This window comes from Ptychodera flava, chromosome 9, assembly GCF_041260155.1.
Source record: "Ptychodera flava strain L36383 chromosome 9, AS_Pfla_20210202, whole genome shotgun sequence".
Classification (NCBI taxonomy): domain Eukaryota; kingdom Metazoa; phylum Hemichordata; class Enteropneusta; family Ptychoderidae; genus Ptychodera; species Ptychodera flava.
In genome coordinates, this window is record NC_091936.1 from 14551410 (window position 1) to 14579303 (window position 27894).

At 37.5% G+C, this 27894-nt stretch overlaps 3 protein-coding genes across 3 annotated transcripts; all 3 read right to left on the reverse strand.

The window, feature by feature from the left end:
- Window positions 1-32: 32 nt before the first annotated feature.
- Window positions 33-5343, reverse strand: LOC139140085 (uncharacterized). The gene is made up of 6 exons (XM_070709091.1): window positions 5064-5343; window positions 4347-4479; window positions 3824-3958; window positions 3044-3118; window positions 2094-2408; window positions 33-1510 (listed from the first exon to the last, which is right to left on the reverse strand). Exons 1-6 carry the CDS (start codon window positions 5186-5188, stop codon window positions 1202-1204), a joined length of 1092 nt encoding a protein of 363 aa, XP_070565192.1. The 5' UTR covers window positions 5189-5343; the 3' UTR covers window positions 33-1201.
- A 1229-nt stretch (window positions 5344-6572) lies between these two features.
- Window positions 6573-9180, reverse strand: LOC139141178 (plexin-B-like). The gene is made up of 6 exons (XM_070710801.1): window positions 9175-9180; window positions 8808-8984; window positions 8211-8448; window positions 8012-8106; window positions 7109-7227; window positions 6573-6597 (listed from the first exon to the last, which is right to left on the reverse strand). Exons 1-6 carry the CDS (start codon window positions 9178-9180, stop codon window positions 6573-6575), a joined length of 660 nt encoding a protein of 219 aa, XP_070566902.1.
- Window positions 8239-27509, reverse strand: LOC139141179 (plexin-A4-like). Its single transcript, XM_070710803.1, has 19 exons — window positions 27326-27509; window positions 26327-26458; window positions 25570-25670; window positions 24870-25002; window positions 24189-24348; window positions 23734-23755; window positions 22073-22193; window positions 21430-21561; window positions 20913-21017; window positions 20591-20681; window positions 20126-20316; window positions 19095-19243; window positions 17345-17453; window positions 16415-16551; window positions 16002-16184; window positions 10000-10093; window positions 9521-9750; window positions 8808-8984; window positions 8239-8448 (listed from the first exon to the last, which is right to left on the reverse strand). The coding sequence occupies exons 1-17, from the start codon at window positions 27440-27442 to the stop codon at window positions 9529-9531; spliced, it is 2199 nt and encodes a 732-aa protein (XP_070566904.1). The 5' UTR covers window positions 27443-27509; the 3' UTR covers window positions 8239-8448; window positions 8808-8984; window positions 9521-9528.
- Window positions 27510-27894: the final 385 nt, after the last annotated feature.

Sequence of the window (27894 nt, forward strand, 5' to 3'; positions counted from 1 at the left end):
ACAAGCCAACAAGCTGTAACACAATTATACATTTCAAGTTTATTTCAAGCCCGCGGCAATAAGACTATATAATGATAAGGATTATCATAATATTATGAAGAATAATTTTCAAATATACAATTTGAAGAAAAGTTACAAATACACAAAGAATCCCAAAACCTGCATACAGTGTAAGACGCCTTTGTATACTTTCGAAAACCATATTGTGGAGCAATTTTTAAAAAAATGCACACTGAATCTAATATGGGAGAACAAAGGAACAAAAGGATTTGCTCTCAGTATTAACTGCAGTTTCTTTCACTTTCTTTCAGGGTTTTCTTAAAATACACATTCTTTGAAATAGCTTTGAAATAGCTGTGGAAAAGTCTCTATCACGAACGCTTGCGCTGTAATACGTTTGCACCGACAATTTTTATTCAAACGTTCACACATGAATCTGTCTTGGATGTTTTGTATTTTTATGAATATGAGCTATCCCTAGAAAATGACTGTAAATGACATAATCCTTTTCATGATAAACACTTACAGTATTGTAAGCTGTATATATGTTTAGGATTGTTCTTGGATAGACAATGGATCTTACGGGCGAATATATATGTTTATTACTGATTTTTTTATTTTATCATGAACTAATAAACTGGCCAGTAATGTTATGTGGTTAGTGCTTGGCCGAGTATGCAGATATCACGGGATTAAATGACAACTATACATAATGTCGAATAAGGTCACTGATTATATTACCGGCAAGTAAGTAAGTAAGTAAGTAAGTAAGTAAGTAAGTAAGTAAGTAAGTAAGTAAGTAAGTAGTATTTGCGATTGATCTGGCGTAATCTTTAAAGTAAGAAAGCTTAAAATATCATTATAATTACGCCGTGGTTCCGAGGAACAATTCGTACACAATATTGTTGCTGGTACATGTAGCTGTCATTTATGAATAACAATCATTAGTGTTATGATTCTGGTTATAAACAGCTACTTAAAATGATGTTATTCGATACATGATGCAGCAAATTGTATTAGGTCTAGCTGTTGTACGAAGCTAAGCCCACTCGTATAATTGAGCATATTGATAGAAATACCATTTCCTTAACAAAGAACATATTTTCTATCATATTACCATACAGAATTGTAATTGCTTTGCTCTGCAATCTTTTCTATATTTTGACTAATGATAATTGGCAATTAGTAGCCGTTTATGATTTTACACTTCGCTGTGAAGCATTGTGTACTCTGAATACGATAATGGTTGAAGAGTTTGGTAGTTTTGAGGAGTATCTTCACCGATGAGCTCTGTCTGCGGCCCTGACGATTGCTCTGTACTTCGGATCGTCTCTTCTCCTGAGCGAAGATCCACCGTTTCATAAACACTGATTGGCTGCGGCTTTAATGTTGTGTAGTTCGATGGAGTCACTTCATAGTCTGTAGATCTCACGGTAATGGGTACTTTGTCTTCTCTAGTAGCTTGATCCTTTCTGTTGCTGGGCTCGTTATTCTCTGATGTGACGATGGACTGAGAAAACAGACGATAAAACCAATCGAGTGGCGATTTGATTCCGAAGCAAAATGTACTTCTGCTATTGAAATACATTTCGTCACCAAGATCTTATCATTATTTCATATCCCTTAATTCAGTGTCAAGTTATATCACCACTATTTACTTTGTTTCTTAGGAGGTAGTGGATAATGTCACCATGGCAGATACATTTGAGGAGTGAAAATAATCACGTCAACATGCGCAACCCTCCGTTTGCACATCTGACATACAAAATTTTTTTATCAAAACGGTTACTATTAATCTTGACTGCTTCAAGTTAGAACCAAAGCTCATTAACTTGCATTAACTAAAACCAACTAACTAACATTAACTCGCTAACACCGGCTATCATGCCAACAACTTCAATCTTTTTCAGTAAAATGGTTATCAATTTATTCAGTATGCTCACCACAGTCCGTCCTCAGAATATGGTGTTGCGGTATACTACGGTTTTCAAGTTGAATGTTCATCTTATCAGTCTTTTGTACAATTACATTTCATAATGACGTGTGTTGGTTAATATACAAAGAAGTCATGAAGCTGTGACAATGAAGCTAACCTGTATACTTGCTATGTGAAGAGTACTGTACTCTGGTTGTTTTAATGGCTGAAGTGTTTGGTAGTGTTGAGGGGGTTCCCCAGACGACAACTCGTTGAGTGATCCTTCAGTTTGCTCTGTTCCGGGAACAGTAGTCCGCTCAGCTGGCTGACGATGCATTTTTTCATACACATTGTCCTGTTTTGGTTGCAGTGTCATGTACTGAGAAGGAATTTGTTCATATTCGTATATACGGAAGGATGATATAACCTCTTTCAGTATTGCGGCATGATTTTCCTTTTTGAAGTGTTCATTCTTTTCCAATGCATCGGCGACCTTTAAATGCAAACAAGAGAATCGAATTTGACAAGGATCTAGAATCTCTTAAATGCCACACGAATTTCTGAATGTTTTGCATGGCAAACTTGTTGTCGTTTAGTTTTTAGTAAATATGCTAAATATTAACTTATTGATCCGAGCATACTCAACATACTGTCTCCAGTCAACCTTTGAAGAGGATATATTAATAGAACGTTCATCTACATTCAGTTTTATAGCGTCCTGTTGCAACCGAGACGAATTCCTTATAGAAGTAAGATAAATCGAGGGGTATCAGACAATGCAAAGGATCCTGCATTTTATGAAAACTAAATACAATTAGCCCAAACGATTACGTATAAGTATACAGATGTCCTCGTTGGAAATTACAGTGCTGGATGCGAAAAGTAGAGTGTTATAAATAACAATAACACAAATGACTTCAAGTATACAAATAATATCTGTTACTTACGTTTCACGCATCCTGCAATATTCATGCATTAAACGTAAGTAACAGATATATATATATATATATATATATTATATATATATATATATATATATATATTACAATTGACGAAACAATGACAATAAATTGCAATATGATGCATTGATAGTACACATCTGGTCGTGACAATCGAAAGTTAACTTACCTGATCTTTGCATGGAATCACATACTTTAGCAGTTCACACAAAAAACTATTTCTGTCAAATTTGTGTTCAAGATCCTATAAGAAAACCAAATTCATAATCGTCATTAACTCCACACTGTAAATCTAAGAATGTGGATTTGTAATGTCATAGAGATATAGGTACAGTTTGGTGATCTTTTACGTTGGCGAGTATAGTGTTCGAATGATGAGACGTTGTCACACATATGTTAGGATCATCTTGACTAGGCGCATGTATATTTATTTGTAAAGATGGCATTTTCATTCGATACAGCTGATAGTAAGAAGAGCTACAATAGACTTTATAAACGATTCACCGCTCAGTAATGTGTGAAAAGAAGGACGACCAGGTGATCGGCCTTCCATGCGTATACCCGTTCATTCAAATGATAATCTGCATACCCTCGGCATGTCACGATGTTACACGATACTTAAAATGTCAGCTTGAAACCACACTTCATAGCGGACAGATATAATTGTAAAAACGAATTATATTTTATTTTATTCTGAAGTACTTTCAAACCACTTATACCTACTACTGACCAGCACAGGAAATTTAAATGCTCTTGTTACTAGTAGATTAGCGCCACTGTCATTATTTAAACGTTAACACCAGTCGAACAAGACATGTAGTTGAATCATCAGACCAAATTGAAGGTAGCGTATAGTAAAAATACTAAGAATGTCGAATATTTTATAATGATAAACTTGCAGAGTGACCCTCTGTTAAACACCAAAACCGAACTTAACTCTTGTACTCACCTGGTAGTTGGATTTCAAGAATTTTCCGAATGCAAATTCATCGATATTTGGTAAGCATTTGACATCCTCAAAATAAGTGAGCAAGATGGGTCTGAACATCAAGGTATGTTCTTTATTTTCGTCTTCGAGTGATTTCTGAAAAAAAATACAATACACGACAACCCAGATATACATAGATCCGGACATACATCTAGTCCTTCCTACCTAACTACCTACCTACCCGCCTACCTGCCTACCTACCTACCTACCTACCTACCTACCTACCAACCTACCTACCTACCTACCTACATTTTGACCTTTATTTGCCTTCAAATGAGTTCCAATGAACGTCATCTCTGGACAAATATAAGGCTGTTTTTATACAAATAAGGTTAAACGAGCGACTGTTTCAAGGATTACGACGACGGTGGGTGTCTGTCAGTCTGTCTATCTGTCTGTCTGTTTCTGTCTGTCTGTCTGTGTTTGTGTGTCGCCATTAAGCGTGTCGCCATTGATATGTCTACACCAGGAACTGCCTATATACCTTTGTTGTAGAGCAGATCTCAGTAAACATCGTTGCTGCTACATCAAGAGTCGCAAGCACTTCCTCCGACAGATTGACGTCAAGCACGTATTGTGGACATCGTATCATTTTACCCCAAAGTGCAGACAATAAACTGTTAAAATAAGAACATGAGAAGTTCGTGAGAACAAGACAAAATCTATGTTGCACATAAATAAGGTTATTGATATACTACACGTGCGTTTTATGTAAAATCACCGAAAATTCATTGACATTTCTTCTAAACATTCATTGCAGGTAACAGTGGTAGAGCAATGGATTGCCATGCCTTATTAATTTATCCTAGAATCTAATTTCAAATGTCAAAGAAATCAGATAGATCATGAAATAAATAGAATCCCGGGTGCATGACCGAATGTCGTCTAATGAAATATGACTTTGCGTATTCACACGTATCTGCAAACGTTTTTCATACTCGTCGATTGTCTGAGGTTTTTCGCCTTCCCAAACAAGTGTAGATATCGTACTTGTATGTAGAGCTCTGATATACGAACATTTTAAATTGTCAAAACATCATTTAAGAACAGATCCTGTTAAAACGACTTTAAACGCCCATCGCCCTACAAATGACTCACCTGTTCATTTATTGTGCCCGTGTTGAAGATTTTCTTCAGTAAAGGGTGATTTTCAGACTCTTATTTCCTAAATACCGAAAAGCAAAATGATATTCCTACGTACCTGCCTGCTTTCCATGTAAAAAACTCCTTTGGATCACCTCTGCCATAACCCTCGGCCAGGGAATCCAAATAATCAAACATATATTTAATTGGTGGAGGAAACAGATAATGTTGTTGTCGCTCCATCGTCAGTAACTCCGTGAAGAGACGGTTAAGGTTATCTTGGACTTCACCATGTGCACAGAAACAAAAGTTGTTATATTTAAAATATTGAGAGAGCAATTAGATAGCTGCCTACTTCCATAAAAGAATGCAGGTGACTCATTTTCGAACATCAAACAGTAAAATCGCTGATCAAATAAATGAAGATTACCGTTTCTGCATAATTTACAAAATTGAACTGATGAAACGATACAATTACTTATCATTAAGATGATGCACAACGTCCAAGTCTACAACTTTAGCGTTCTGGTTGATTTCATGCTGTATCGACGTAACAAGCCTAAGAAGGTGCTTCCGGATGACGAACTGAAATCATACATCATAAATTGTAATGAACTTTCCGATGGCAAGACATAAACGACAAATGATGTATTAATATATCAAATAACACAGACATTGCAATGTCTGAAAACTTGAATTCATGAGATAACAAAATGCTTCTCCTTTATTGATTTACATTAATGAAATATAGCTGCATACCCATTTATTTCAGTTATTTATATTTATAAGACGACACTAACTTTCTTGAAACTGGCAAATCATGTGTGTTCACTAAAATTAGCATATATAAAACAGCCAATGATGTGAATTTTATATTGTTATATACAATTTGAGCATCAATTATCGAGTGTCAGAGTCTCATAACATATTGATTTAAGTTAACTAAAGATACTCAGTCGATAGTTTATAAGAACATACAGGAAGATCATTCGAGAAAACTATATACACACCTTTATAAATGTGTAAAGTGTCAGGGAAAACCAGTTGAAGACCAATTTCTCCGTGATCACATTGTTTCTGCGGAGACAATGGAGAGAAAATATATTGGTAATGCCTGTGTATTTCGTCGACAATTAATTACAGCACGGAATAGTTAACACTTTGGGTATTCTGTCGGTTATACCACAACATGTATTCATACAGTTTTTAGTTCACACTAACATCCATTTCAATCGAGAATAATCGAGCAAAATCATAAACCTTTCGATTTTACCTTTGCAAAAGTGGACCGTGTCTTTTTTCACTTGCTGTGTTCCTGACGGCTTCAGCAAGTAAAACCTTCAATACCCTGGAACATATCGATATTAAAAGTTTTTTTAGTTATCTTGTATATGTCTGTGGCTTCCGAACAAGTGAAAGGTACAGGCAAGACACAATGGACAGTTTTCATTTCTCCATTTACTCTGAACGATAGAAATGCTATTGTTTTGCATTGGTGGCGATGTACTCACTCTGTGAAATGCATAAGATGATCTTCCTCATGAAGTACAACGGTCAGAAAGGAAGCGATCAGTGACCTGGAAAGTAAAGCAATATTGTATTTATTTTATTTTATTTGATACACAGATCAACGGGCAAACCCACTAACAGATCTGCGAAACAAAAAGTCACACAATCACAAATCATACAAGCAATATTGTACCAGAAGATGTGGTGATAAATGGTGAAATAAATCGTTTGTTTAGGTCACCTGTTATGCCTTAGAGGTCATCTAAATGTTGAAGAAGTCCAGACGCAAGAGGAATTGCTTGTATTTACCAAACTCATCAATTGTAGACAGCAATAAACGCCATAAAGTAATGAAGACTGAGATTCTAGCGTGTGCTGCGTATTAACCGATGACCATGGGTCGTACCGATGTTGAAAGGTTATTTCATTATCCAAAGAAGCAGTGCTTTTTTCTTCTTCCATTGTACTTGATGAGCTACATAAGCTTATAATCATGTCAAACAAAAATCATCCAGGAAAGCAAAATTGGATTTTGGTTCAATTTTAGTCATCTTTCCACATTTATTTATCTAAAATAATGAAGACATGGAGTAACCACTGTCACACAGCAGCCATACTACGAATCTAGCGATTAATTATCATATATCTTCTTACCCGTCCTCAGGTGTAATGTCATCCCGATCTTCCAAGGTACGTATTAACTCAACACAGAACAACTTGTCTTTAAGCAAGGACCTAAAGTCTTCAAGACATTTGCTGTCGTCAGGTGTTTGCTGGATTATCAAGTAACAAATATGTTTTATGTGTTCAAATTATTTTAATTGATAAATTATGTAAAAGGTAATATTTGATTTATTGTTTACCCCATGACCTATCATTAAAAGGTGCCGCCAATATCAATCAAAGTTCATCATAGTTTTACCACTATTGAAATATTTCTCAATCGTTGTATTTGCAATCAGAGACTCTAATTTAGGGTAAATACCATATTTCAATTTAAATTCTGTAGCTGGCACAGGTTCGTTCAGCACAATTCTGAAAAGTTAGCTCTCGTGTTTAAAGGTAGCTTCAATAAATCTTGTTTAAGTGGTGACTGAATAAATACTTTTTTCAGTGATCACTTCCGTGCGATGTGTGATAGTGAGCGTATGTGCGTGGGCGCTTCACGAACTCTACAACGTGTGGAGCGGTCGCAGTCAGAAAAATGTAACAACTTAGCCGGTTATTGAACCACTCATTTTGAGAGAGGGGATTTAGCCGTGCGGTTCTGTCTGCTGCCTCTCCGCTAGGCGACTGATGCCGTATGTTGTGGGTTCGAACCCGATTGAAAACTAGCCGTATTCCCTAATATTAAGTTTGAAAATCAGTGGTCTCGCATTTAAATTTCACGGCACTTTGTACATGTGTATGTTTGATTGAGCAAGTGTAATTGTTTTACAGGTGCATTTGGCGGCTTTTCACAGCGAACAGTACGTAGACGTTTTTATTTGGTTGCATCAGGAAGGAAGATGGTTAGAATGGGTCATTACCCCTTACAATGTAAAAAACATAACAAACCTGTATTTTGCCATTTAAAACTCTGTTGTAGTTCTTTCCTTCAAACAGCATATAGGCAGCGTAATCACCGTAAGACAGCAGTTGAAAGCGTTTGTCTGAAAGAGTGAATATGAGAAACAAAGTGATGAGCTTCAGCTCTCTATGAATTTGAAGTTGACACCATCCTTTCAGAACTAGAGACGACGTTTTGCAGACTTACCACTCCTCCTTTCTTTCATTTCCATCGTTTTTATAATACCCTTCGCAAGATCCTCTCGCCTGTCCAGGTATTTGATTCTATTTCTGAATATGACACCTAAACCTATGGCAGCAACAATACCCAGAAACAGAAAAATTATAGAGACTACAACGATGGCGGTATACGTTTGTGAATGCCCTGTATCTGCTTTCGGATATCTTAAGTAACCGATGTAGAACGACAGGTATCCAACTTCCACCTGGAACAGAGCAAACACGCAAAATCATTGTTTACTGGCTGTAATAAGTTGAAAATGAAAGTATCAACGATAAATATGGCAGTTACAAAAGCATTTTCACGAAGCATTTAGAAATATAAAATGTAAGCACGATACAAAATGCCTTCATCCTAATGTTATGTAAAATGTGTTTCATGGTTTTGGTGTAACTACATCTAGTGATGATCCTTGGAAGTCCAAATCTCTTTGTTGTTTTTTCAAATAGTGAGAGACGAAACCCTAGCTTTACAATCTCTTTCTAATTTTGCTTTAATATTTTGCGCATTTGAGCCATCATTATGTCTCTTCATGTGCTATACGACTATCAAATGTTCACTTACTCTTACTTCAGGATAGCCATTTCTCGTCGGACTTCCCGTTTTATTGACCGCTGCAGGTTCTTCCTCTGGCGGAACACAATTCAGCTGGACGTCGGACAAACTTTCGACTACACACTCATCTTGTCCAACGGTGACATAGACTTCTTCTGATGTACAGGCTAGATCTAAATCACTTCCCTATGGAATAATTTAATAGAATCTTTCTTGCACAGAACTAATAAAAGCTGAAGTGTAAAGCTCTCAGTGTGCTTGAAAATGGGAAGACAAAATTGAGCTCTGCTGGATGTGTAGACTTTCGACAGTCCTTTGTGCCTTTTCTGTTTATTATTGGTGTAGTCTCTCGCAATAACACACACCCCCCACACACACGCATACCCACACACACACACACACACACACACACACACACACACACACACATATATATATATATATATATATATATATATATATATATATATAATCATCATCATCATCATCATCATCAAGCAGTAAGCATTGAACATTATAACATTAAGCGTTCTTGATATTATAATAATTGTAGTGAAGATTTAGAAGCAAAAAAATGGTAAGTATAATCAATTTCTAGAAAGCACATCTCAAACAGTTCGACCATGGATATATAAATGATAGTAGGGATTACATCACATTTTGTATTTTTTTCAGCCTCGTTTACTAAACCGTGATTAAAGATTTATTTTATCTACCCATACCCTGATATTCAGTTGTTTTCCATGTTGCTCTTTAATATTACCCTCTTCAGAAACTCAAAGTAGACGGGATCACTGACAACTGTAAAGTCGAGATCAAGTTGCAAGAGATCCTCCACTGCGTCCATTAGAAATCCAACAGTCATGTCGTATTCTGCACCAGCTAAGTCCCCTGAGTAAACAGCTGGCGAAAGGCACTGCATGGAACTCTGTGAATACACTTGGCACGGTTGCTGTAACATAATACGAAACAAATACGCACGGAAGGAAAAAAAAGGCGAAACTAAGCGTCAAGGGATTAAACGATAGAGTTATATGAAGTTGCATGTTCATTGCACCTAAAACGATGCATTAAGTGACGTACGCGTCGTGCCAGGTGGAGATGGTTTACATGGCTAACATTAAGTGCTATTCAAACCTAATCAAACTTATTTGATGCATCAAAGCATATACCTAAGTTTGTGAAAAACTAGTTTACTCACACCAACAAAAATCTCATCTTCACAGCTGAGTACCATCCTCGGCTCCAATACGGAGGTAAACATCGTTCCTGTGACATTAAATTGTCGTCCACCACTGCAATAGAAAAGGGAGTGAAATATGTGTTAGCATATTGTTACACACGTGTTAGTGTTAGCCATGGACCGTGACGTAATAGAAATGCAATTGAGTCTAGGAAGATTTCGAATGCCTTCAGTGACTCCACATTCACCTATAAAAATGTGAAGGTAGAGTAGTTTGTATATAAAATGCTCCTCTATGTGCTGATTACGACAACAGTTTCAGTAGACGCGTTTTAGAATACAAAGATATTTACAATTAAAAAAAATCGCAGACTAAATAATCTTAACTCTCAAAAACGTTTATAGAAGCAAGCAGGTACCGGTGCGTTCCTGAAGAGGCTCCTGGAGATACTCGGGTTTTACCGCCTACGAACATATTTTACCGACACCCTTGTGCTCTTCTGTGATTTGAAGTATTCTTTTACAATCCCAGAGGGGAATTTCTTATTGCACTGTACCAACATTTCGGAGGACGACCCGGTGTATGGTTACGGCAGTAAAGTTGTCACCTCAACTCACAACGGGCACGTAGGCCTTGGTCATCGTTTCCGTATCATAACTGTTTTGGTTTATTCCCCTACGTCTAAAAAGCCTTTGGCTTTCTAGCCGTCTAACATTTTTATTCTGGTACGGTAACTTTTGATTTAACGCTGTACTCGACACTCGTTTACTTCAGTATTTTGTTCATCAGCATCATCATGAACACCAGCATCATCATGGGCTGTCGGCATTATATAATCTTGTTATTGTTCTCCAGTCTAATTTTATGCATTGGAGATGTGAAAACAGCTGCTGGAAGTCCCATTACCTACACCTGGCCTCGTGCAGCCAAATTTTCCAAGTCCAGAATTGTTTACTATAGTAACCACATCGCAACATATAATATTATTTTGCAAAGCAAAATCACACCAATACACGTGGAATTTTCGAATCTGCTTCTGTCTGGAGACATCCATGTTAACCCTGGACCACCTAAATTTCCTTGCGGTGCTTGCAATAAACCAGTGCGTAAAAATCAGTACGGGTTGAAATGTTCTACATGTGAGTACTGGTTTCATACGAGGTGCGAAAGAATCACCGATTCGGATTACTCAAGGCTATGGGATGCATTTCAGGAAGATTGGAACTGCACAAAGTGTTCGTTACCTATCCCATCAGACTCTTTCTACAGCGATCCTGGTTCTGATCTGCATTCAATACAAGGTAACACAGACGATTCGCTACTAACAAATACGCAAGTGGCTGAAAACAGAACTGGTGAAGGTGTTATCTCTCATGATTTTGTCAGATTGTATTATCAGAATACTCGGAGTATTTGTAACAAGCTTGATTCGTTCAACATGTTTTTCAGTGATGGCGCTTTTGACTTAATTGCCATCACCGAAACTTGGTTACATAGTGGTGTTAATGACTCAGAAATTTTACATGATAATTACATCATTTACCGCAAAGATAGAGACAGACATGCACATGTCACTTCTAAATCTCGGGGCGGTGGCGTGCTGTTAGCTGTTAACAAATGTTTGCCTAGTATCCACAAACCTGATTTGGAAACTGATGAGTTAGAAATTCTGTGGTTAATGCTACCTTTCCGTCGTTACAGTGTTTTTGTTGGTGTTGTTTATATTCCACCTGATGCAACGTCTGATTTGCTTGACAAACTGGAGATGTCAATCTCTCGTGTCATCAGCGTTGCTAAACAGCATGATTTTATTTATCTCTGTGGAGACTTTAATCTCCCAGATATCATTTGGCGTCAACACGACGGAAATGTTGCTGAACCGGTCACTTGGAATTCCATTAAATCAGATAAATTTATTGAAACCCTTTCTGAGCACAGTCTTTTCCAATTAAATTATCATTGTACTAGAAATTCCAATATTCTTGACCTGATTTGCGCTAATGACACAGGCGTGTCAGTCAGCGTGTGTGAGGCGGCTGTGCAATCAGATCATCTGCCGCTAGAATGCCATCTCTCATGTAAAGTTGACAAAGGTGTAAAGTCTGCTGATAATTTGTCTTTAATTATAGAAAGGCTGATTTTGATCATCTTAGAAAGCAGCTGCAATTGATTCCCTGGAATATCTTAAATTCATTCGAGGTAGAAGACTGCGTGCAGATCTTCTATGATTTTCTGTACGCAGCAATCAAAGATAGCGTTCCTATCTCCAGAATTCGTTCACGTAAATACCCACAATGGTACACGACTGATATGATTCTCTTGCTGCGCGAGAAAAGTAAAGCTCATTCCCGTTTTAAACGTACAGGCAAGCATTCTGACTACCTGACCTTTTCTCGTTTACGTGCCCAATTCAAAGATCTACAGCGTGCTACTTATGCTGAGTTTATCAACAACATTCAGGTGTCGATTATCGATAATTCTAAACGCTTTTGGTCATTTGTTAAATGCAAACGTAAATGTTCTTCTTTCCCCTCAACTTTATGTTACAACGGTTCTCAATGTTCGACCATCGATGATATCACGGATATGTTCCGTTGTTATTTTTGAGTACATATTGTGCAGATTCTGATCTTACCGATGTCCCATCTTGTCAGGTTTTCAAAAATGACACTTTTAGTAATTTGCACTTTCAGTTGACGAAGTTTCTAGGGCTCTGAAGACGGTCGATTGTAGTAAGGCATGCGGCCCAGACAAAATTCCGCCCACAATTTTATTACAGTGCACAGATGAGTTAAGTGTCCCGCTCTGCATTATTTTTAATAAGTCTCTCAATGCTGGCTATTTTCCGTCAGCCTTTAAAATCGCGAATGTTGTTCCGATTTTTAAGTCTGGTGCTAGAAACGATGTCACAAACTATAGACCTATATCTCTTTTGCCACTTTTTAGCAAGATTTTTGAGGGTTTAGTTCATAAGTATATTTACAATCACGTTAAAAGTACTATTCACGATTCTCAGCATGGGTTTCTTCCGCGCAGATCAACAGCCACTAATCTTCTGTCATACAACAAGTTTATTACTGAGGCTGTTTCCACTGGTCTTCAAGTAGATACCATTTACACCGATTTTTCAAAGCTTTCGATTCAGTTAATCATCAGCTTTTGGTTCACAATTAAATTATTACGGCATACATGGAAACCTACTCTCTTGGTTTTATTCGTACCTAGAGGGTAGGAGACAAAGGGTTGTCATCGGTGGGCACGAGTCTGCGGAGATGTGTGTTCCCTCTGGTGTTCCTCAAGGCTCACTACTGGGTCCGCTTTTATTTATTTTATATATCAATGACCTGCCCATGTCTATCCATCATTCGACCATGTTTCTGTATGCCGATGATTCGAAATTTTCTCGGATCATCAAAACTGAATCGGATTGCAGACTATTGCAATCAGATATCTCTCTTGTTGGTAATTGGTGCAAAGCATGGAAAGTTAAACTAAATCTTAAAAAATGTTGTGTTATTTCATTCTCCAACAAGCGTATTCCAGTTCATTCCAATTATAAGCTTTATAAGCAATCAATCACACGTGTTGATGTCATCAAGGATCTTGGTGTTTATTTCTCCAAAAATCTAAGCTTTGTACATCACATCAATTGCACAATCAAAAGAGCACATCAATTGGTCGGTTTTATTAAACGGACTTGCTGCGACTTCACTAATACCACTGCCATCAAAGTATTTACATTGCACTTGTTAGGAGTATCCTTGAGTATTGTTCAGTAGTGTGGTCTCCACACCAGAAGTCGTACATTGACAAAATTGAACGAGTTCAGAAGAAATTTATTAAATTTCTTTGTTTTAAGGAGGGTGTGGAGTATAATGTTGATAATTATTTTACATTATGTTCTTATTTTAAACTTTCGCCTCTTTTTATTCGTCGTCAAGTTTTAGATCTTTGTTTTATTCACAAGTGTGTCAATTTCATTACCGATTGTCCAGATATTAATAGCTCCTTCACTTTCTTTGTGCCCCCAAGGCGTCTCAGGTCTTCTGACCTTTTCCGGATTCCAAATCACCGCGTTAACCTGTCTAAATATTGTTTTTCGTCTCGGGCAATGTCACTTTTAAATAGTGTCTATCGTTTTGATATTGATTTGTTTACCAGTCTTAGTGCTTTTAAAACACAAGTGTCATCTGTTTTATTATCTCTTGCTGATAGTCATTTTACTACCGAGAGTTTTGATGTTTGTCAGTCTCTGTTGTTACTTGTTTAGTGCCTTTTTTAAATTAGTTTCTGCATGTTGTAATTTGTCTTTTTCATATGTTAATTTTTCTCTGTTTGCATCCAGTTATTGGGCTATGCCTGTTGGATGTCAGAATGAATAAATAAATAAATAAAAAGTTTAATTATGCAGAATGCTGCGTGAACCGCAAAAAATCATTTGCAGATCGCACTTTTGAACAGTGACACTAGAGGTACTACGAATCTTTATCACGTTTAAAGTATGTGGAATTGCTATCACATAGTAGTATTACTATGCTTTGCCATTTTAGAATTTCAACCAAATCGAAAATTTGCCAAGTTCTCATGTTGTTTAGCATGCCTTTGAAGTATTAGCGAGAGCCACCTGTCAACCACATATGTCACCAGTTTTGAGTCGTTTCTCCGCTGGGGAACCAATAAGGTTGCTTATAAAAATCTGCTCATTGATTCATTTGCGAACACCATTTGATAGATGAAGTTCGAGAAAATCAACATCGAGTATACTGTTGAGCAAACCCTAAAAGGTGCTGGTGTTATAGACTCTTCTCCATTTTCACAAAGGTCAATGACCAGGTTAAGAATTCTGAAAGATTTACATTAGTGATACCGACAGTGAGTAATGCTTAATTGGCAAGCACGAATGTCTGTCCCGCGTAATCGATTCCTTTATGGTGGTAGCCATTGGTGGGAACCTTGACTAATAACACTAATTATGAGATGAAGGAGTGTTGTGTTACTAACGCTTTAATTCCAGGAGATGTCGTGATGATTTTGCATTTATGCAGATAGCCACCAAATGCATATATATATGACACAGTAGGAATCTTTTACCTCTAACTTATATTTATTGCATTATTAAAGGGGCATTAGCTGTAACTTTTGACTAATTTTTCACTACTCTGTTTCAATGTATTAACTACAGAATTTTACTATAATCCGATCATCATGGCCAATGCCTGGTGTCCTTCTTGCCAACACAGCCTGTATATGTGAAATGACCATTGTCATTGTTGATAAATGTATTCTAGTCCGGACCTGAATACAAAATTTAAACAATAACAATGCAGATTATACTCATGTAGGGTATATTTATGAGCTAAATATTACGAATTTCTCCATGGTTCAGGAATTCAAACCAGAAACTGCAGATGATACACAGAGCAAACAAAGTAAAAAAAATGGCGAAAATTACAGCTAATGGATCTTTAAGGCATATTTAAAACCGCATGCTTCAACAATATTACAATGACAGACGAACGACGATTCCAGCCGTATATCTCTTTACCAGGACATACAGAGACATGGGAGAAGGTTGGGCAATGGTTATTGTAAATTGAAATGAATACTTTACAGTACCGATGAACTCTAAATGTCTCATACTCGCAATACTTTAAAGGTTTTGAGTGCCTCTGAGCAAGTCAAACGAGTAATCCCCAAGACGAAGGAGAAGCCAGTTTATAATAATGGCGCCAGCAGATTAGACAATTAGCAGGTGCTTCAAAGGCAATTTAGGAGTTTGTATGGTGAATTACTAACTGATAATAACCAAAGTGCGTGGTTGTAGTAGAATAATTATACACAGTAGCATAGAAAAATAGTCTTGAAATATTTTCTTTTGGATAGAATAGTAGAAATACCAACAAAATGCCATCGTAGCGCTTCTCTAGGCATATAAACTATGGACTCGGATGTAAAACGTCGCGAAAAGGCGATTATTTTAACATTGCAACCTATCAAATCGCCTTCTTTTACGACATACCTCTGCATACTTCTCGATGGGTTTATGGATTTCACTGTTGGGTCTTCCGTGTAGTTGAATACCTTGCCGTCGGGAGCGAAGCGTCTGGTTCCATCAAAATGCATGCGCAGTTTTGCTAATTGCGTCGTATCAACCGACGAAGTCTTGCATCGTACCGTAGTTTCATTCCACACATCTTGCTCTCTTCGATAATAAAATATGAAAATTTAGATTGTACTGTTGTAGAAAAATAATATCGCAAGTATTCTGTTGAAATAAGATTATCCTGAGATTCATTTGTTGAAGTGATTCAATTCTGATGAATCTCCATGTTTTAACGTAATGAGCGCATTCATCAATTCTCGAACGTAAAGGATTCGCCAGCAATTATCAGCTTGCAAGCAAGAATCATGCAAAACGCACTGTGTCCATACCTCCTCACCAAGCAAGGAAATCCGTCAAAGTCGGCGGTAATGTTTCTGCCCGCATCGATAAACTCGCCTGTTATGGTTACGGTTGTGCCGCCTGATTTGGGTCCGACTTTTGGCGTAAAGTCATGGATGGTTGGATCCTGAAATTGCAGAAACAGGTACATCTTAGAAAACTTAGCAACTCCTTTCTTTGTCCCTAATAATGAATTCCCTTCATACGATTTAAAGAGGTTTAAAGACCAACGTTAGGATTGATATGTTGACAGTCAAATAGAATGATACACATTGATTAGACGTATAAATAGTCTGATTTACCATTTATATGAATCATAAGAAGCAAACAGAAAAGATAAATGTTGTATATAATTCTACGATTCTGGACAGGCATTTTCATATTAAATAAGTGCTTGGCAAACCTTACGAACAAATGGTCATATCCTATGGCGGCATAAATCATTTCTTGCCTAAGAGATCTTTATTAGTGAATAAATACAAAAATACCCCAAGTCAGTGTTACTCTGTTCTTGGGCGTACATGGGAGTAATAATCTACAGTGTCGCCAACATTGTTAGTAAATATAAATGATAACTATGTTGCACATGTAACTCGACTTGAATGTTTGCAATAATCGAGTTTTGGTGCCGATACATTCCCCAAGGTGATTGCAGTGTGCAATCAACTTAACTTTTTTATATATTGACCAAGCAAGATGTCCCTACAGATTCCACATGTCCGCCTACCGGTAATAAGACATTCTTCATTCGCATTTACATTTAGTTCTTAGTAGCTCATTAGACATTATAGTGTATCTGTTGAACGGCTGGTAACTGGAGTCTGTAAATCCTAAACGATTGGCGTAGATTGGCGTATTATCTGATTATTAAATCCTCTGAAATAGAAATATGCTTGTTATTCAAGTGTTTGATTCCTTACCCTATACGTAAAATCTTGAGAACTTCTTGCTGACTTTGCCTGGATAATGTGTACGACAACATGCCCTGACACATTCGGCCTTTCGCTTCTCGTAGTTGTACACATCACACTGGAAAACAGATTTAACCGTTGCATTTAAAATTGACGTTTGATGATTATGGTATCTGATCGACATTGTGATTGTCGGTTGAGAAAATAGAAAATATGAGAGCACTACCAATGCTACCTACCTACCTACCTATCCACCCACCCACCCATAATATGATATTTAGAGGTTATTACCCAATATCGCCCGTTCCTGTGTCGTATCAGCATGAGTGTCATTTGTGCAGTCAGACACGTGACGATAACCGATTTATCATATACCCATGCCCATAATTTTACTGATAGTACGAAAAACATCAAATTTTTAGGCTTTACTTTATTACGCCTTGCGCATAAATATCGTTATATTTATGTGAACAGGCTTCATTCATAAAGTATACGACGAAGTCAACATCATGCGCGACATCGCTGCAAGTCCTCCATATCTCAGTGAACCCCAAAAAGGAAGACACCGGGATTCAAAAATCGTCATACAGGAGGAACATTTGAAGGTGAAATATGCCATTACGATTGTAACCGATCAAAAACTTCAAATCTATCCTGATTTCGATCGCGCTCGATTGTCGTGCGGCACGGAGCTCGCGCGGAGAGGGGCCGCCATTTTGTTTGTTTACCCTGAGAGTTGCCATGTCAACAGTCGTCGCGCGCGCGACATCGCTGTCAAGCCACGCGCTCACTACCTGGCACAAGCCCACTAAGATAGTTTGGAAGAAAAATAGTGCAGACCTTGAAGGTTTGATATCTGTATGGATTATTGTTCAGTTTGAACTTTAACGTCAAGAATTTTTGTAAAGATATTTTTCTGCCTGAATCAAAGTGCAGACTGTTGTGAATGATGGCTGAAGTATTTGGTGGTAATATGAGGAGCTCTAGGGCTAATAGAAATCATAACAATAAGCCTGAATTTTGTCAAAAACACCACTGAGGGCGCTATTTTCATCGCTATCTCAAAATTCCCGTGGACTTGCCAACACGAAAAATTAATCAGCAGTCAAGCTGACATTGACCTCACACCTGGTAAGAGGATTCGTGCCGCTGAATGTTTTAAAATAGGAAAATCGAGCTCAACGCTACTGTGGTGGCCTATGGGAAATTAATTAGTGGTCTTGTGCCACCTGTTCTGGGGTAGACCTTGCACAGTGCCGGCGCCGTGCGAACGGCAGAATGTTTGCTACAGCTTGGCCAAAAAATACGACAACTTTAACAGGAAAACATTACAAGGCTCAACATGTTATTTCGGATTTGACAACCAGAAATACCCGTGTTCCTCGAAGCACTTCCATTTTTTACGTCAGCGACATCGCTTCGCAGGCCGGGAGCGGCAGCCATTTTGCTTGTTTACGTTGTTTACCAGCAAACTGCTAATGTAGTTCGGGAGAACTCCAAAACCAATGACGTTTATCGTGCATATCTTGACATTTACCGTGAAATATCACGGCTGATATTTTACTGTGAACGTCACTAGGATGAAGCAATATGGGCATTGGTATATGATATATAAATATATATATATATATATATATATATATATATATATATATATATATATATATATATATATATACCATTAATCTATCCAATTCATCGACATGATCACAGCTATTTCTAGAAAAACAGAATGTCTAGAATTTTTCAATGTCAGCACCTTTCAGAGACAGAGTATGCTGCCTCGATCAGTGTACACGGTAAAGCACCAACTTCGATTCCCTCAATATCGGAAAACCTTTTTCCCAAATTATTTCCTCTGACCAGTAAATCGGTGTTTCCTTCATAGGGCCCAGACAAAGGCCAAACCTGTGATATTGAAAAAATGAAATATGTTAAAAACTGTAATCCGGCAGTCAAAGTCATAATCTTAAGGTAAATAATTCATTAATCTCACATCAGCATATGCGTAAACGTTCGTCTTTTTATATGCAGATATGAGACTTTTATGTATGTTGACTGTTTAAGTTAAACATGTATAATCGGCCCGATCACTTTGTGTTTCATAGTTACTGTTTTTATGCATACGATACAAAAAGAACGTCACTGACAGGAGCAAAGTCACCCGAGGAAACATTCTAAGTTACTCAACATTTTCAAATCAAGCAACAAATTAACTATCAAACCAATCCAATCCATGATATTAAATCGTATTGTCCTAACGGAATGCTCACGAGAAAAAGAAACTGTTTTACAAGCACATAACACAATAAACACTCAAAGCAAACGTTCACAACTCTAGTTAAAACTCAAGATCAAATCTATGAAAAACGGTCAATGAAAATTACATGTATGGAGTATCACGCTAGGCGACTGATGCCGTATGTTATGGGTTCGAACCCGATTGAAAACTAGCCGTATTTTCTACCCTGGGTTGGTAACTCTGCTTGTGGACAGAATTGTCCCCGAGGTTATCGTTCGCTCAGTTAAAGCGATGAATTCGTTTCTTCGCTTCGATAAAGTTTGTATGTGCGATGTGTGATAGTGAGCATGCGTGCGTGAGTGCTTCACAAACTCTACAACGTGTGGAGTGGTCTCAGTCAGAAAAATGTAACAACTTAGCCGGCTATTGAACCACTCTTTTTTGGGAGTGGAGATTTAGCCGAGCGGTTATCTCTGTGGCCTCTCCGCTAGGCGACTGATGCCGTATGTTGTGGGTTCGAACCCGATTGAAAACTAGCCGTATTGTACCTCTGTTATGACAGGGTCATCACAACTCTCTGTTGTTTCGTAGGGAAGCCATTCATCGTTCGTACAAAGCTCCTGAACTTCACAAGTACCACTTCCTTTACACCATCCACATTGGAGTGGCAATCTCGTAGTCAGTTCAGACAGACAGTGGCTGCAATCACGACGGTCGATGGAACAATCGTACAGCGTCACTGTAAAATGAAATAAACGCCATATGTAATTGCACAGAAGAAGCACGCGCAAATGTTTTCCTCAAGCAATGGAAATAATCAGAAAACGGAGATCTCCCTGTAAATACAGACTAACTGTAATGAACATGCTAACTCGACAAGAGACCGAAGAGCATTGCATCTCATACAGATATTATTTAGAAAGAGACGCTTTCTTGGTATTGGGTATGGGAAATTTGTAGTGTCGCCTAGACGTCATCATAGGAAGGAGACATTGACTTGCAAACATTCTTACCTTTATATCCATAAATGTCGTCGATATAATTTCCATTCATTTTGAGGGACAAAGGGACGATCATTTCCTGTACTGAAGCATCATAGTGATACTGTAGAAGGATAACATTATCAGTGCGATTGATTAAGTAAACTCTAGAACCAAAGAATTGTAGACTTCTAGTGATCACTTTACGATGGTTTTGAAATGGTAAATTAAGAGCAGATCAGAGATATTTGAACCTATACGAATTCAACATTCTATGACCTCCTAATTGATCAGCAGAATAATGACTTCAAATTAACGCATGTGAGACTAAACTATAACAGCTATGTCGAAATACCTTTCTCATATTGCATATGACCAATGATTCATTTATTCTTGTGGCAGGACTGCTCTGTAGAATACCCTCCACGGTGAGTATGCATTCGTAATACGATTGTTCGTCCTAGAAATAGTGGTATGCAATGTATAAATAACACCGATAATGGCGTGACGGTCTTTCGCAGGATACAAACACAAAGAAAAGAAGTAGTGAACTTATTTGTGTATCCAAGAGTTGTGCATTTCAAAGTAAATCTTTTACGATGCAAAACAGTCAATAAATGTCCAAATTAATCGTAGGAGTCACAGATGTAAGTATACTTGGAATTTAATGGCTGATTTGTTGGTACGTAACAAGTATGCCAGTCATTTACACAATATTTACGGCGCTTTTCATGTAAATATATGTATGTCAATTTGTTTGATCACACTGCGAAGAATTTACCCTTTGTGAAAAAAGAAGCATTTTCACATTGCTCTTGATTTTAAATCCGTTGAATACGTTAATGTCATTTTGTGAAATGTTCTTGTCAAACCTTATAGTACACATTCAGAGTTTTGATGTGAATTTCCCTTTCAACTTTCGCTGGTATCAACACCTCGCTATCTTGTCTATCTAGCTGAGGGCAGAAAGATTGTCCTTTGATGTCGCTATGGTTAAAGCGATTCTGAAAGAAAAAATACAAACATCGATGATTTATCAAAAAATTACGTGAATATTTTTAATGCGTTGATATTCCATGAATGATGACACTATGCGATGCTAAGCATAGTTCTTTAAAAGACATTACACTCTTTTAAAATGTTCATTCCCGTTAGTTCGGGACATAACTATGAATGCGACCAACAAACGTTCCTACAAGAACTTTCTATAAACTCTATCACAGTGAAATGGGAAGGAGAACACTGTTGTAATGTCACGGTATATTGAATCTCCTTGGTGCGCCCTCTATCTTAATATGCATACGTTTAGAAACAAATACATTTTACCGATGATTCCAGCTTCACCGCACCCCTGCCCTCGAAATCACACGATAACATTACCAAGTGTAAAACAGCTTTCGGGAAAACTTGTTTATTCTTTGATGTTTGCCTTTCTTTTTCATTTTAATTGGTTTGATGACCAATCACTTACCTTGAAAGTGTTTTTATTTATTAATTATTAGTTAGTGAACCTACGTTAGTTCCAATCACGATAGATGTTTGGTCATCCTCAGGACAACTCTGTTGGTAATGAGTACATCTGTTTTCATAGACGCACCAATTACAGGCCCAATCGCTCGTCACACAATCAGAGCACCTACATTAATGTGAAAAAGGAGCCAGAAAAGTGCGATACAGGCTGTTCCACGAACATTCACTATATGAATAACTCAATAAATAAATAAAATATTTTCATTATACAAATGTAAAATTGAAGATTTAACTTTCATTGAATTGAACTTCACCGAAAGATTTAAGCTAACCAAATACTTTGAAATTGTGGTGTATTATATATCAATCAGGTAAATAACGGCAAGGTTTAGAAATGAAATACACAAAAATACAAACACTACAAAAACAAAAAATATCAAACAACTAGAAAGCATTTGCAAGCAAAAGCGAAGTTCCAGAGATCAGAGCAGCGGAAGAAAAGAGAATGTGTAACGAAGACTGGTGCAGAATGAAAGAGTGCTTGGGATTTTAATATGCAAGCACGTACCTATAGTGAGGGCTGATAGCGGTAACAACAGAATACAACTAAAAACAAGGCAGTCCAGGGAATTACAGTACACAGATTACAAATGCCTACATGTACGGTAAAAACGCGATGCATACGGAGGCGACAACGCACGGAAATGTATATCAGACGAGAGGAGACATCGGACCTAGGCCGTTGAACTTGAAAACCGAGGCCACATGCATTTTCATTTGAATAAAAGCAATTAACACTTCATCTGTTAAGAGTTTTTACCACTGACTAAAACAACTTTCATTGCTATGTCGCTGTTTTCACAAGATACTGACCGTTTGAGCTTGGAAAGTTGAGTTGCTTTTACTTGCAGCCAACGCATGCCGGTGCGGTGACAGACAGTTCACTATGCTATACCTAGCTCTACATGGCAGGGCTGTGTGTTACCGGCGTTAAACGCTGGTGGCTCCTCAGAAATACGGCGGGCAGTTTCTCCGCCGAAAACAGCCGATTTTGAATCCAAAACTTGCATTGATCTTCGTTTTCGAGCACACCCACCTCGCCTAGGTACACGATGTGCCCAGCCGCGCTTGTAAACTTATGCAAAGCCTACTTTTCTCTCTCTCTATGCAAGGGAAGCGTTCGTATCCGCCGCCATTGTTAATCTCATTCAACCCATGAGCACTCGGGCGAAACCCAGCGTGAGTCTAAACCGTATGGAAGGCGTATGACGTAAAAGTACAGCGCAACGTACGGCGAGTATTTAGAGAAAAATAAAAAGCAAAAAGCAACAAAAAACAAAGCTAAAGAAAGCTAGAATTATTAATAGCTGAACGCAATATGATAGTTAACGTTGAACAATGCACAATAAAAAATAAATAAATAAACAAACAAGAAATGCCCGTGAAACCCGTCCGAGCTGAGCGCTGACGTCATAAGCGTGTCGCAATGCATTCTGGGTAATGGAGGTAAAATTTGTGTATAGCATGTTCTATGGTAGTAATACCGGAAATAGAGAAAGAAAGAAAGAAGGAAAGCGAGCAAAAACTAACAGTTCCAGAGCTGGTCTCTGGAACTAATTAACTTACAAGGGTATGAAGAGAAGAGGAGTTTCGTCAATGACGGGTCACATTCCATAAATTATGTCTACATGTAGTTCTGTACATACAATTGCATAGCAAACTTACGAACTATGTGATGAGCAGTTGTAAAAATAAAAGTCACTTTGCACAAACTTTGTGTCCGTCTCCGTGCTTTCCACGTACAAGGGTACCTTTACATGATCTGAAAAAGATCGTTTGAAAACACTTGATGCCGACTTTCTTTAAATCGGTTGATACGGTGAAAAAGTAACTTTAATGGTGACTGGTGAATAGTATAAGTAATTGGAATTGAATTGCACTTTATGACTATATTGTCTATATGGAAGATATTTTGTGATTTGCAGTACATAAATCAGTAAATTCGTTTGATAGCTTTCATTTTCAAATTTCTCATGATATGAGTATACGCATCTTAAATACAATCAATTTAGATGTCATACTTGGTAAGATAATTCACGCCTGTTTCTTGGCCTAAGAGTGGGCAAAGTTTGAATCGGGTGGAAAGAATAATAAAATTTACCTGCACCCTCGGGGATATCTGGTCTTTGGTCGATATGTGGTGTATCACATGTTAATTCCGAACCATATTTCTCTGCAACAGTCATAAAACTATCACCAAATACGCATTTGTACTGATAATGGTTCAATAGGCTCGGCAGTTCCACGACAGTCAGCGTGATCTTTGAAAAGAATATCGCATGGATAATTGGCCCTTTTAAAATCATTCAAAAGATTTACATGTTCCTGCAGAGGTATCGCGTTATAGCTATATCGAGTTAAATCGAATTAATCTTTCCAAGGTGTTTAGAGTATGGTATTTTCAAGTTGACATAAGTCAATAAAGCCATAAGTCAAAGTGGATTTATATTTCCTTTGTGAAGATAGCAACATTTCGAATATTTCTGTAATGTCTTTCTAGGGAATCAAAAGCTTTGCAAAATCTAACAATAACATTAAAGATTAACCCAACAGCCTCGTTATTAAACACCACTGACATGCTGATAATATTTCCTCAATAATTATTTGTACTTGTCACTTTGACACTCGAAACACGCTGCATTCAAATTATGCCAATATCAACAATCGTGCGATACTGTCGCAGTTTCCTGCACTTAAACTTACACTTGGCCTAAACGCAAAAATTTACAAAACTACAGTAACATATGAGGAAAGCACCAAGTATAAAGGGAAAGTGTCATACCTTTTGTCTAACTGTTATTGGGATGCTGTTTTCTGGATCAATATTAGAAATGCTTACACAGGAGGAATTTGAAAACACGTCGAGCCATCTTGATGTTTTATTTGAACGCGGGCAGTCCGAATACATTGAACACCTACAAAAGAACAGTCGTGAAAGGGAGACAATTTTGCAAAATATTGGTTATATTTTCTATTTTGATAGTTGAAGCATTAAAATTCGTATGTCTTAAACTCGGTTGTCTCTTCTTTCATATAGAATTATCTGGTTGATATGATCATTTTGGCAGATAATGCTAATAGACAACTATCTGGAGAAGTACGGCGTCTTTATTATAAGTTGTCGCGTATCCTTTGGCGCTAAACACAGTGTGGATTCTCGTAAATTGAGAAGTCTGGCATAATCACACTGATCCTGAATCGCAAAGGCTGTATCCAAGCTCTCACCTTTCAGAAATGTTTTTTGTTGAAACCAAATGCATAATGTTTGCTCGATTAAAAATGCAATGCGAAATGTAAGGCGATTCACAAGCAATTTTTTTCTGCCTAATAGTAGGACAATGCGACCGTATATGTAACAGCAAGCAGTGTTATGTGATTAGTGAATTTGTAAAAACTGTGCAACATAACTATGTTTAACTGCTGAATGATTAGTGAACTCGCAAATAATCTAACAGTAGATTGTCCTTGCTTTATTTGTTTACCTTCTTTCCAGCGTACACCATCCACAATATGGATCCAATGACCCAAAATATTCAGTGCAGCTTTCATATTGACTGCAATCTTCAACTCTCATCTTTAAAACCTAAATGTGAAATCGAATGTGTTTTAATAATTTGTTAGAGTAAGACCTGGAAGATAAATCCTAATAATTCAATATGATAACGCATTCAACAAAACTGTTATACGTCAGTTCTTCATGGGCGCACCACTTTCTGTGTTCAAATCAATGATTTCAACACCACAAACTATATTATTATGATACTTTTGGATTTTAAAGGAAAGTCTTGGTAAACTCGTGTATGTCTTGGGCGACTTTTCATATTGCTATAACAGAAATGAAAGTTGTCGGTTTATGCAAGCCGTTATGCAATATTCAGAATGGTTCATTTTCATAATAGTCACCGCTTGAAGACTAGGCTTAGTATATCACTAGTTATGGAACGATATCGGAAAATTGCCATAGCGTTAGCAAATTGTTCTTGCTGCTTCTCTCAGTTAAAAACATCAATGGAACGGAAAGAAATATCTCGGGCAGGCAAGTAGCCCAGAGCATGTACCACTGGCACTTGTGCTCATCAGCACTCACAAAATAATATCAGTTCAATCTTGTCCGTGATAAGCTGTGTTCCATTAAGCCTCGTGAAAGCGTTCTTTTTTACATTCCGTTGTGAAAAAGGTTTAAGAACATTTTGTCATCTGAAGTTGCTCGCTATCTCTAATCTCTCCTAAAATTCTCACCTCTTTGGCTGTTGGCACATAAACGTGTCTATGAGTTGGATCAAACTCCATGTCGGACAAAATGCTACCACCACCCACAGCAACGGATAGTTCTTCATAGATATTTGATTGCGTACTTGATGTAATATGTACCTGAAAAATAGCGTTGATCGCGATTTCAGGTTTGTTACTAAATATAGCTGCTCGCGCGCGACTTTCAGACAACACTGCCTAAAATTCGGACAAACTTTGTTGTTGCATGCGCGGCTGTTGTTGCAGCTTGCAGTCTGAGCCATAAAATACCACGAACTAGTGTGACTTTTTTTGACGTTTATGCGGAAAATGCAGACAAATATTTATTTATGCATATTAATGAGAGGAAAACATGACGTCATTTGCAATCAGCGCTATTCAAACTTCCCATTTTCAATCAAGTAAAGACAACACTTTAGGCGAGAAATTTCATGTAGATATGGAATCTAGCATTCGCGATGCTCATGAATAATACTCCGAAATCTGATCGTAAATGATGATCTCATGCCGGAAAAATTACCCTACAGTATCATCTACAAGGGGTGTGATGACTTGACTGTGCAAAGATTGTATATAGTGCAAAGTTGAGTCATAGGTGTATAAACGTCATACATCTTAAAACTTGCCCAAAGACTGAGAAAACAAAACATCCTCACGATAGGTTGCATTCTACAATTACGTTTATTTCAGTCTATCTGGCAGATAGCGATGCGGGAGTCTGGAAGTAATCATGCTCCGACAGGGAGTCCGTTACACTGGACTTGCCAGTATCCAACTCACCATCCTACGGTAGGGAGTCCTTTATCCTAACCAACTATGGAATCTCCTTTTATTTTGAGGGATTATGTTCCCTATAATTATATGTTTTTGAAATTTGTAGTTTTTCCCTGTTGAATTGAAAATGAGAATGGATTCCATTTTAAATGTTGAATAAACGTTTCTTTCATTCAAATGAAACACGTCCATTGTTTCAAACCCGTCGCTTACCTTCATCAAGCGTCCATCGTTTGTCCCAAGGAATGCAACTGTATGTCTTTCAATGATGGTAACTGCTATTGACATCACAAGCGTGTCGGTGTGTAGCACCAAAGCATCAGAGGACATAGGTGAATCGTCATTTGCATATTTATAAAAATCATGTGCGTAGCAATCAAGGAATTCAGAATACTGAAAGAAGTAGAACTCGCAATATTAGCTGTAAGCGCGTATCAGCTAAGATATTATACTGTTAACGTTGATTCGACATCCTTGCACTACTCGCTGTTTGAATGTGCATTAATAGTAGAGTAACACGAATTCATAAAGAAAATTGAAAGAGATATAAATCAGAGCTTTTAGGCCAGTGGTAATCCCCATTTAATATTGAACAACAGAATTAGCAATATTCGTCTTGGAATCCCGTAACAAATGATTGAGTGCTAGTGTTTTCTATACATGTTCATTGAAAGGGGCACTTTCTGCCCCATTCATTAAAATTAGGGGCAGACTTGACATTTTTGGGGCAGTCACTTTTAGTGTTCATTTTGTCTTCCTAGGAAGGGCTTCCTCGATATCGA

Coding starts and splice junctions, on each gene's coding strand:
- LOC139140085 (XM_070709091.1), bottom strand. CDS start 5,188: ATGGAGCGACAACAACATTATCTGTTTCCTCCACCAATTAAATATATG. Junction 3,119..3,823: donor TCTTGAAATCCAACTACCAG/GTGAGTACAAGA, acceptor GTTTTCTTATAG/GATCTTGAACACAAATTTGA. Junction 2,409..3,043: donor TGATTCCATGCAAAGATCAG/GTAAGTTAACTT, acceptor TTGCATTTAAAG/GTCGCCGATGCATTGGAAAA.
- LOC139141178 (XM_070710801.1), bottom strand. Junction 7,228..8,011: donor TTTTAAATGGCAAAATACAG/GTTTGTTATGTT, acceptor TTGATAATCCAG/CAAACACCTGACGACAGCAA. Junction 6,598..7,108: donor GACATTACACCTGAGGACGG/GTAAGAAGATAT, acceptor TTTGTTTCGCAG/ATCTGTTAGTGGGTTTGCCC.
- LOC139141179 (XM_070710803.1), bottom strand. CDS start 27,442: ATGTCCTCTGATGCTTTGGTGCTACACACCGACACGCTTGTGATGTCA. Junction 24,349..24,869: donor CAATAACAGTTAGACAAAAG/GTATGACACTTT, acceptor TTCTTTTCAAAG/ATCACGCTGACTGTCGTGGA. Junction 17,454..19,094: donor GCATACTCTGTCTCTGAAAG/GTGCTGACATTG, acceptor TCTGTTTTCCAG/TGTGATGTGTACAACTACGA.